Source organism: Lethenteron reissneri, chromosome 61 (assembly GCF_015708825.2).
Source record: "Lethenteron reissneri isolate LAM-NWPU_2019-01 chromosome 61, ASM1570882v1, whole genome shotgun sequence".
In the NCBI taxonomy this organism is placed as follows: Eukaryota; Metazoa; Chordata; class Hyperoartia; order Petromyzontiformes; family Petromyzontidae; genus Lethenteron; species Lethenteron reissneri.
In genome coordinates, this window is record NC_083839.1 from 5,068,341 (window position 1) to 5,079,298 (window position 10,958).

Consider the following 10,958-nt stretch of genomic DNA (forward strand, 5'->3'; position numbering starts at 1 on the left):
AGCTTCTACGCGGCAAACCAGAGCCTGGGTTCGAGTTTCGACTTGGGCGCCTTTTTGCGTGGAGTGTGTATGATCTCTCCCTGTGCTACACAGAGTGAGTGGAGTTTGTATGATCTCCCCCTGTTCTGCAGTGAGAGTGAGTGAGTGGAGTTTGTATGATCTCTCCCTGTTCTACAGTGAGAGTCAGTGAGTGGAGTTTGTATGATCCCCCCCTGTTCTGCAGTGAGAGTGAGTGGAGTTTATATGATCTCCCCCTGTTCTACACAGAGTCAGTGGAGTTTGTATGATCTTCCCCTGTTCTACAGAGTGAGTGGAGTTTGTATGATCTCCCCCTGTTCTACACAGAGTGAGTGGAGTGTGTATGATCTCTCCCTGTTCTACACAGAGTGAGAACAGGGGGAGATCATATGACGGCTGTGACTCCCCCCGCCGTCCCCCCGTCCCTCTCCTCTGCTTCAGTTCCGAGAGAAAGTGGTGATGGACGTGACGGTCCGCGTGACCAAGGAGGTGCGGAAGAGCCTGGCTCGCGAGCTCGCCGGAGGCGTGCCGCCCAAGGGACACCCCCCCGGCAACGGGGCGGCCAAGGGACACCCCCCCGGCAACGGGGCGGCCCCCCCAGATCCTCGGGCTCGCGACTCGGACGAGCCGGACAACGGAGCTGGCGCCCGGGACGCCAAGTACGAGACCGCGGCGGGGACAGGCAGTACAAGTGGGACAGGCAGTACAAGTGGGACGGGCAGTGCAAGTGGGACAGGCAGTACAAGCGGGACGGGCAGTACAAGTGGGACAGGTGGGACAGGCAGTACAAGTGGGACAGGCAGTACAAGCTGGACTGGCAGTACAAGCGGGACAGGCAGTACAAGCGGGACAGGCAGTACAAGCGGGACAGGCAATGCTCATGGCATAGGAAGTACGGGGAAGTGCTAACGGGACGGGACAGTACCGTGATGAACACATACACCTGCCCCTCAACTGTGTTCAGCACCGGTTGGCTACGTGCGATGCAAAAGAAGTTCAGCATACACACACACACAAGCCCGCATACAGACGGGCGCTTGATATTATCATATATTATATAGCGTCTACTTACTCGGGTGAGGCCTCGCTAAGTCTCAAGACTCATTGTTTTTTTTTTGTTCATGAGAGTAGTTATTCAGCAGAGAGATGTTCTGGCACATGCCAGTTACATTGTGTGTGTGGGTGTGTGTGTGGGTGTGTGTGTGGATGTGTGTGTGGGTGTGTGTGGGTGTGTGGGTGTGTGTGGGTGGGTGTGTGTGTGTGGGTGTGAGTGAGTGGGTGTGTGTGGGTGTGAGTGGGTGTGTGTGGGTGTATGTGTGTGTGTGGGTGTGTGTGTGTGGGTGTGTGTGGGGGGGTGTGGGTGTATGTGTGTGTGTGGGTGTGTGTATGTGTGTGTGTGTTGGTGTGTGTGTGAGTGTGTGTGTGGGTGTGTGTGGGTGTGTGGGTGTGTGTGTGTGGGTGTGTGGGTGTGTGTGTGTAAGTGTGTGGGTGTGTGTGTGTAAGTGTGTGTGTGGGTGTGTGTGGGTGTGTGGCCTTGAAGCCGTGAGAAGAAACCGGGGATGCCAGAGGAAACCCATGCAGAACGGGGGGAAGAGAGAGAACACACAAACTCCACACACACACAAACTTCACACACACACACAAACTTCACACACACACTCCACACACACACACACAAACTTCACACAAACTCCACACACACACTCCACACACACTCCACACACACACACACAAACTTCACACACACACAAACTTCACACACACACACAAACTTCACACACACACACAAACTCCACACAGACACACACACTCCATACACACACACAAACTTCACACACAAACACACACACTCCACACACACAAACTTCACACACACACACAAACTTCACACACAAACACACACACTCCACACACACAAACTTCACACACACACAAACTTCACACACACACACAAACTTCACACACAAACACACACACTCCACACACACAAACTTCACACACACACAAACTTCACACACACACACAAACTTCACACACAAACACACACTCTCCACACACACAAACTCCACACACACACAAACTCCACACACACACACTCCACACATACACACAAACTCCACACACACACAAACTCCACACACACACACAAACTCCACACACACACACAAACTCCACACACACACACAAACTTCACACACACACAAACTCCACACACAAAGACAAGTAGTCTTGACAGACTGTAGGGGCAAGTGCTGTTAGCAAGCAGCACCTATGAAGGCCGGCACGGCACACGAGGGGGTGGGTGGCCAGCACCACGCCCGGCCGCCTTTGTCTCCCCAGTGGCGATGTTTACACAACTGAACCCGGTATTTGTTTTGAGGCTGAGTCGACATAGGGGAGGCCCAGGACCGGTTCAGATAATCGTGGTGTTGATGGCCGTGAACGGGAAACGGACTCGGGTCGTCGGGTTCCTTAGCGCCGCTCGCTAACTGCTAAACTAGCGTTCCACCCACAAAGACAAAGGTCCCCCACATAGCCTTAACAGACTGTTGTGGCAAGTGCTATTAGCAAGCACTTGTATCCACGCACACTTACACACTCATTCACTCTCACTTGCACTCACTCATTCACACTCGATCACACTTGATCACACGTGCGCTTGCACGTTAGACGCTCATCCGCGTGCGCACGGCGCCGCAAGGCGTCCGAGTCGTAGGGATGGAACCCTCCCCCCCCACCTCCCCGGGCGCCCTCCGTGGCGTGCTGCGAGGCAACAAGCGTCAGCGCCGGCGTGACCCCGTGCCCCCCCCCGCCCCTCCCACAGGCAGCGCCTGCGCGCCGAGAAGGAGCTCCTGCGCCTGGAGAAGCAGCGCCTGCGCGCCGAGAAGAAGCAGCGCAAGGCCGAGTTCCGCGAGATCAAGCGCCAGCTGAGCATGCAACGCTACGGCCGCGCCTGGGCCGGGGTCGCGGTCGCGGCCGGCGCCCCGGCGGGGGTGGGCGCTGCAGGCGGTGCAAAGAAGAAGCGGGAGGAGGAGCAGGAGGAGAAGGAGGAGAATTTCGAGGAGGCGGCGGCGGCGGCGGCGGCTGCTCAGCTGGTTGCGCCCTCTCACATGTGAGCGGTTGCTGCGGTTGCTGCGGTTGCGGCGGTTGCGGCGGTTGCGTCGCGCCATCGTGAGATGTCGAACCCCTTAGGGGAAGTCTCGGACGCCCCCGTCATGTTGTCAGGGACCGGCCCGCGGAAGCGGATGTCGCGGAGCTACTGCTCGAGTGCAGCTTCAAGTTGTGCACGTCTACGTGAAACTCGTCTCGCGCCGTGCTACTCGAGGGTGCGGGAGGAAGGACGGCGAACTAAACGCACAAAGCAGCTGTAAAGAAACGAGTTTGTCAATCTAGATCAGCGGTCGGGAACCTATGGCTCGCGAGCCATATATGGCTCTTCCGGTGACGGCATATGGCTCCCAGACAATTTTGAGTTGAAAAAAATAATAATAAAAAAATTCAAATAAAATCAGTTTGGAACTGATTTTAAAATACTTGTGATATTGCTTAATAATACTGTGTCATTTTAAAGTGAACAGAAATTAGTTTTGAAGATAAAATTTCTCGGGTCACGGATCCCGTGACCAGAAGTCGCATTAAAAGTAAGGCATATTTAATTTATTATACGTCAAAAATACTATATGGCTGTCAATGAAATATATTAATAAATATATTGCGTTTATGGCTCTCCCAGTCAAAAAGGTTCCCGACCCCTGATCTAGATGATCGGCTCCCAGTAGCTTCCTCATATCGGAAGGAAGAGCATTCCAGACGGCCGCAAAGCGCATCTGAAAGCACCGAGCGATGCGGTGACCACCGCCTTTGTTGGATGGCTCGCAGCCGAAAGCCGCTGCCGCCGCTGCTGCGAAGATGAGCGTCGTTCCGCGTGATGGTTTATGCACAGCCTGCCCACTCCCCTCCCCCCCCCAGCCCGGCGCTGGCGTGCGTCAACGCCGTGTTCGTGGAGGAGAATCTGCCCGACGGCACCCACGTGCAGCCCGAGATGCGCTTCATCAAGCACTGGCGCATGTGCAACACGGGCAACATGGCCTGGGACTCGCGCACCACGGTACAGCGGCAACAACAACAGCGGTGGCGGTGGTGACGTCACCCCGCGGCGCTCGTGCCAGGCTCGGTGCACTTTGAGGCTGTCACGTGAAGTGCGGATGGCTCGCTACTGGCAGGAGGGCACGGGGCAGACCCAGGTGTCACGGGTCGACTGAGACGAGTGGCCGATGCACCACCTGTGCCCCCTACTGCGCCAACTCGCGGCGTTTTAGCCGCCCGGCGCTCCGCTCGTTGTTGCGAGCGTCGCTCCTCCGCCCTCCGTTGTTGCTGGAGGGCGACTGCCTCCAAATGCCCAGTAGCAGCAGCGTCAATATTGCCTTGAACAGACTGTAGGGCCAAGGGCTGTTAGCGAGTAGCACCTGTGAAGGCCGGCATGGCACGCGAGGGGGTGGGCGGCCAGAGGGACCACGCCTTGCCGCCTTTGACTCCCCAACGCCGATGTTTACACGACGCGCACGAGGTACTCATTTAAAGCCGAGTTGACCTAGGTGAGGCACAGTGACTGGTTCAGATAATCGTCACTTGATGTTGACAATTCCTTCACGCAACCAAAAACAGCGGCAAATATTTGAGCCAGTCCTGGGCCTGCCCGAGGTCGGCTCATCCTTCACAAAGGTACCTGGTGCCCTGGGCAGTCAACATCAACATGGGAAGAGACAAAGGCAGCCGGGCGTGGTGTTGGCCACCCACCCTCCTCCAGTAGCGTGCCGGCCTTCACAGATGATATTCGCTAACAGCACTTGCCCCAACTGTGTTCAGGCTATACGAGAGATCTTTGTCTCTTTTATCCACCCGTCTCTCTCTGTATATACGTACGCCCGGATCCGTCCATCCATACGCCCATCCTTACATTCCTGTGTGTCCATGCGTACGTATGTCCCTCCATACCTTCATACGTCCGTGTACATCCGTCCTTACAATCCTCTGTGTGCGTGTCCGTCCGTATATGTGCGTGTCCCTCCATACATATGCCTGGGTCCATCCGTCCTTAAATTCCTGTGTGTGTGTGTGTGTGTACGCGCGTGCTTGCCTGTCCGTGCGTTGTTTGTCCGCGACAGCTGCAGCTGCTGTGGGGAAACCTCTGCGTGGCGGTGAGCACGGGACGCGAGGTGAGCGTGCCCTTCCTGGCGCCGGGCAGCACTGGCACGCTCTCCGTGGAGTTTGTGGCCCCCGCGGCCGAGGGCACCTACACGTCGCACTGGCGGCTGGCGCACGAGGGCCGCCCCTTCGGACCCCGCGTGTGGGTCACCGTGGTGGTGGCCGACCCGCCCATGGGCCCCGAGGCCCACAGCTCCCCGACGCACTCCCTCTACAGCGACGTGCGCAACACTCGCAAGGTGCCAACGTCGCCGCCGCCGCATTGTGTGATGCGTGTGTGGTGCGTGTGTTGTGTACATGTGGTGTGTGTGGTTTGTGTGTGGTGTGTACGTACGTGTGAATGTGTGTGGTGTGTGCGTGTGGTGTGTGCGTGTGCGTGTGTGTGTGGTGCGTTGCTCGTGTCCGTGGTGCGCGCGTGTGTGTGGTGCATGTCTTCGTCTTTGGTGCGTGTGGTGCGTGTGTGGTGCGCATGTGTGGTGCGTACGTGTGTGGTGTGTGTGTGTCCGTGGTGAGCGCGTGTGTGGTGCATGTCTTCGTCTTTGGAGCGTGTGTGCGAGCGTGGTGGTGACTTCATTGACGATTCTCTGAACCGGTCATGGGCCTCCCCCCTAGGTCGACTCGGCCTCAAATGAATACCCGGTGCAATGTGTAAAACATCACCACTGGGGAGACAAAGGCAGTTTGGCGTGGTGCTGGCCACCCACCCCCTCGCGTGCCGTGCTGGCCTTTCGTAGGCGCTCGCCAGTAGCCCTTGCTCCAACAGAGCCCGTTAAAGGCTATACGGGGGATCTTTGTCTTTGTGTGTATGAGACGCAGGCGATAGGTGGAGGTGTGTTGGGCGCGATTCGAGCTCTCGCTTGCGGAGCGGCGGTGCAGCGGTTAGCGCACTGCGCTTCAAAACCCAGCGGCCCCGAGTTCGAAACCCCGAGTTCGATTCCCGGCCATGACCAACGTCAGTCGCGGGCGATATCTTGACCCAATCGGGGCGGGGGCCCCTCAGCTCGGCTTTGTTGCGGTGTGCGTGAACACGGCATCGGTGTTGGTACACGCCACCACCTCGTACGCCGTGCCAGCTTTCATCGGTGCTCGCCGACAGCACTTGCCCCAGCGGTCTGCTAGAGGCTTATCTGGGGGCTGTCTTTGTCTTGGGTGCGTGCCGACGTAGGATCTGTCGTTCGAGCTGCTGCTGCCGGTGGAGGAGCAGAAGGTTCCAAGCAACACGCCGGTCGGTGAGTGAGTGGCACGGCACTGGGGACGGTGACGACCCGGCAATCGTCGCAATCACCACAGTTGTCACAACCATCACTGCGATGGCAATCATCGCAGTCATCGCCGTCACCAAAACTACGATCAGCACCATTATCCCGGTCAACACCGTGACCGTCACCACCGTTGCAACGTCACCGATTCTATAACCAGCATTCCCACCACGATCACCGTTATCACCCCCTACAGTGATCGCTACAATAATTTTCACCGCCACTAGCACCACAACCATCATCATCATCACAACTGTCGTCACCAGAGCCATCGGAGCCATCACCACTGCCATCATGTTACTTACCACCCATCGTCACTGCCTACTCTGTGATTGTTGTCATCATTATCGACATCACCGCTATCGCCACCATCATCACCGTCACACTCGTCATTATCGCCACCATCACCACTGGGTGATGGTGGCAGATCTTACCAAGAGGGGTTGGGGGGGGGGGGAGATCGGTCACGAAATTCCATCAGGTGTGGGGGGCGATCGCTCCCATGGCTGGATCGGCAGCCGTCGCTCGCCCTCGCTCGCCCTCACTCACCCTCGCTCGCTCGCCCCCAGCCGTGAGCCCCCGTGCTTCCCCACTGCCCGACGACGCCGCGGTGCTGCTGGAGTCGGAGTCGCCGCACGAGTCGCGTGCCGAGGAGGAGCTGAGCGGCACGGACTTCGTCTTCGAGACGGTCATCCGCTCGCTCACCCTCGAGGAGTCGCCCGAGCCACGGCCACAGCCCCGCAGGGATACGCGCCGCCACGGTGGGTGGGTCGGGGCGTCGGAGGGCGTGCGTGTGTGTGGTAGAGCGTGTCTGTGTGTGGGAGAGCGTGTGTGTGGGTGAGGGCATGTCAGCGTGTGTGGGTGAGCGTGTGTGTGGGAGCGTGTGAGTGAGAGCGTGCGTGTGGGAGAGCGTGTGTGTGGGAGAGGGCATGTCAGCGAGTGTGTGTGTGAGAGTGTGTGGGAGCGTGCGTGGGTGAGGGCATGTCAGTGTGTGTGTGGGAATGTGTGGGTGAGCGTGTGTGGGAGAGCATGCGTGTGGGTGTGTGTGAAAGTGTGTGGGAGCGTGCATGGGTGAGGGCATGTCAGCGAGTGTGTGGGACAGGGTGTGTGTGTGGGAGCGTACGTGTGGGTGAGTGTACGTGTGGGAGAGCGTGTGTGTGTGAGAGTGTGTGGGAGCGTGGGTGGGTGAGGGCATGTCAGTGAGTGTGTGGGAGAGCGTGTGTGTGTGTGTGTGGGGCTTAGTGCGTGATTGTTGGCACAGTAAAAAGCAGAATCGGAATGTTTATTTATCCTGGAGATATTTGATGAGCTCTGAAGCTCTGTTTCACAGATGATCGTTACGTCCCACTCTGGGTCTGTTCTGTCGCCTGCCAACACGAGCCATCCACGCTTTACGTGGCCTCAAGGTGCACCGATCCTGTGGTGAATGGCGGTTGTTGTGTTGGTGAGCGTGTGTTGGGTCAGTGCGAGTGTGTGAATGAGAGTGCGTGAGTACGTGTGAGCGAGTGGATAAGTCACTGTTTTGTCTGTGTGTTTATACAGATCTTAGATTTATGTGTGTGTATATCTTTCTGTATCTGTGTTATGAAGACATCACAGGCATGACATGTCTAGGTCGACTCATCCTTGAAATATTATCTGGTGTGGAGTCATCAGCACTGGGGAGACAAAGGCGGCCAGGCGTGGTGTGGGCCACACCGCCCCTTCGTTAGCCGCTCCGTGGCGGCCTTGAACAGCACTTGTCCCAAGAGCCTGTGAAAGGCTACACGGGCGGGGGGTGTATCTTTATCTTTGTCTCTGTGCGTGTACGCCGACCCATCAGGCTCCCCCCCCGCACCTCTCCTCCGCCCCACGCCAATCCCGGCCGCGACCAAAACCGCCGCCGCCGCCGACGACGACGATTGCTGGCACGACGCGCTGGCCGGCCCGCCGGGTGGCACCGCCCCACTGGTGGCGCGCGGCACTGGCGGCGGAGGTGGCCGCGAGCGGGAGGAGGAGGGGCGGGAGGACGGACAAGCGCGGGACGAGCACGAGGACGAGGAGGATGGCGGCGGCAGCCAGTCCTCGGACGACTTTGTGGTGGTGCTTCCCGAGTGCTTCGACACGAGCCGCCCTCTCTCGCTCGAGATGATCTCCTCCCCGGGCAGCTCCCACAATGCACCGCCAGAGGAAGAGGAGGAGGATGATGAAGAAGCGGAGGAGCGGCAGGAAGGTGGCCGGGGCTCTAGGCGGGGGGGGGCGGCTGCCGTGGTGGCGGAGGGAGGGTCGGAGGTCGCGGAGGAAGGCGGCGCGGCCACCGGCGGGGCGATGGCAGAGGCGCCGGCGCCGGCGGAGGGCACGGTGGACGAGATGCTGTGGGGGCCGCCCGCCGGCGGGGCGGTGCCGCTCACGCCGCTGGCGCTGCACGGCGGACCCGACGGGTGAGTCGAGCGTCCGGTGCGCGCCGCCGCCTCGACAATGGCCGCAGTCTGCCGTGAGTGGCTTCATCGGCTCGGCAACTCACAGCGGGGAGGGTTGGTGGGGCGGGCGGGGAGGGGGGGGAACCCCCGGTGGCAGCTGTCCCTGCGTGGCACAAGGTGCAGGCGCCGACCGACGTCGCGCGCGGTGAGCGCGTCGTTAGCTCCCGCCGCTGGCCCTGCTCGTCTCCGAACCAGACTTAGAGGTCCGTCTTGTCGCGAGGCCGGCGGAGCACCCGTTTGGTTCTGGTCGGTGTCGTCGGGGTCTCCTCTATCCCCGGCCATCTGTGCTGTCGACTCCCCGTCCCGGTTCAAGCCTAAGGAGGCCTCTGCCCGGCCCTCCCACCATGCATGCCACTCGAGGACTCTGCTTTGTGTGTGTTTAGTGGCATTGTCCTTCCCCCCCGCACCTCCGATTAGCGTGGCTACGTGCAGTGCGAAAGAAGTTCAACGTGCGTACTGCACGATACACTACACTATACACTACACTATACACTACACTATACACTACACACTACACTACACTACTATACACTACACTATACACTACAATCGGTGCGAAAGGAGTTCTACATACATACTGCACTATGCACTGTACACGACACTACGTACGAGCCTCACGGGACGGACGGCGCTTACGCACGGACACTCTCGCTCCTGCGCCGGGGAGTGGCGGTACGGAGGCAGAACGCGGCCGCGTTAACGTCCACGCCGCCCGCCCCCACCCTGTCCCACCCTGTCCCGCCCTGTCCCGCCCTGTCCCGCCCTGTCCCGCCCTGTCCCGCCCTGTCCCGCCCTGTCCCGCCCTGTCCCGCCCTGTCCCGCCCTGTCCCGCCCTGTCCCGCCCTGTCCCGCCCTGTCCCGCCCTGTCCCGCCCTGTCCCGCCCTGTCCCGCCCTGTCCCGCCCTGTCCCGCCCTGTCCCGCCCTGTCCCGCCCTGTCCCACCCTGTCCCGCCCTGTCCCGCCCTGTCCCGCCGCCGACAGCGCCCAGCTCTTTGAGGGCGACGGTGACGGCGCTTCGGGGCCACCCGGCGGGGAGCGGGCGGAGCCCCTGGGCGCCCCCCGCTACATCAACAGCGCCCTGACTCTCGCCTCCAGCGCCATCCGGGCCATGCTGAGGGTGCCCGCCGCACAGGTGAGGCTCGCCGCGTCGGCCGTGGGCCTGCCCACCGCTGCATGTTGGCGTCTCGAGAGAGCGAGAGAGAGAGCGCGAGAGAGAGAGCGTGAGGGAGAGCGCGAGAGAGAGAAAGTCGTCTCAATCTATATGCAGGCTGTCCCATGAGTCTGGAATCGTAGAAAAAACGCAGCTCTGTGTCATTGTCTCACGGTCTGGATGCAGTCTGTAAAGTTCAACAGCGACCTCCCTCTGCCTCCGATTTCCTCCTAAGTAGAATTATCCGACTCGTTCTTCCTTACTACAACAAAATATGAATTCGTTAATTTTATGGGCCACACTGTATATATACACACTGACCACGTTTCGGCAATAGCAACACTCTGTGTGTGTGTGTGGCTTTTAAGTTGTATAATAGGCGACGTTTCGGGAAATGACCCTTCTTCATAGCACGATATTGATTGTTGATGTGGCCGCGGTGTTGTTGACGTGGCGAGTTTGTACTGTGTGTGCTTTTGCACCACTGCTAGCGCAGTATCGCCAAGTAAATTGTTTGTACCGATGTGTGTTGAACTTCTTTCGCACCGTACGTAGCTAACCGGAGGTTCGGGTGAAGGACAACAAACACATAAAAGCACTTGTGTGTTGTATTATTATAAGTGTGTTGTAGTATCGTATTGTATGATACGTGTTATAGTATCATATGATGCGTGTGTAATGTAAGATTGGTAAAGGCGGTGGGAGGGCCTCGAACCGGTTCAGATATAACTGGGCCCTGCCTGGTGTTGGCGGTGGCCGGCGACTCGAGTCTAACCACTGCACCTTCTCCCCGTGTCTTCACGCGGTGTCCCCCTCTCTCCCCTCTGTCTCTCGCCATGTCTCACCTGCCTCCCCTGTCCCCCGTCT

The 10,958-nt window shown here is 58.9% G+C and overlaps 1 protein-coding gene across 4 annotated transcripts in view; it reads left to right on the plus strand.

Moving 5' to 3' along the window:
- The window catches only part of LOC133358324 (next to BRCA1 gene 1 protein-like), a 38,891-nt gene that overhangs the window by 24,782 nt on the left and 3,151 nt on the right, over positions 1 to 10,958 (plus strand). For all 4 annotated transcript variants that reach the window (XM_061576587.1, XM_061576588.1, XM_061576589.1 and 1 more), the window contains 8 exons: positions 460 to 677; positions 2,843 to 3,130; positions 3,988 to 4,126; positions 5,184 to 5,462; positions 6,389 to 6,452; positions 7,052 to 7,243; positions 8,305 to 8,902; positions 9,923 to 10,073. In XM_061576587.1, the coding sequence (XP_061432571.1) occupies positions 460 to 677; positions 2,843 to 3,130; positions 3,988 to 4,126; positions 5,184 to 5,462; positions 6,389 to 6,452; positions 7,052 to 7,243; positions 8,305 to 8,902; positions 9,923 to 10,073 (1,929 nt within the window). The remainder of the gene's footprint in view (positions 1 to 459; positions 678 to 2,842; positions 3,131 to 3,987; positions 4,127 to 5,183; positions 5,463 to 6,388; positions 6,453 to 7,051; positions 7,244 to 8,304; positions 8,903 to 9,922; positions 10,074 to 10,958) is intronic.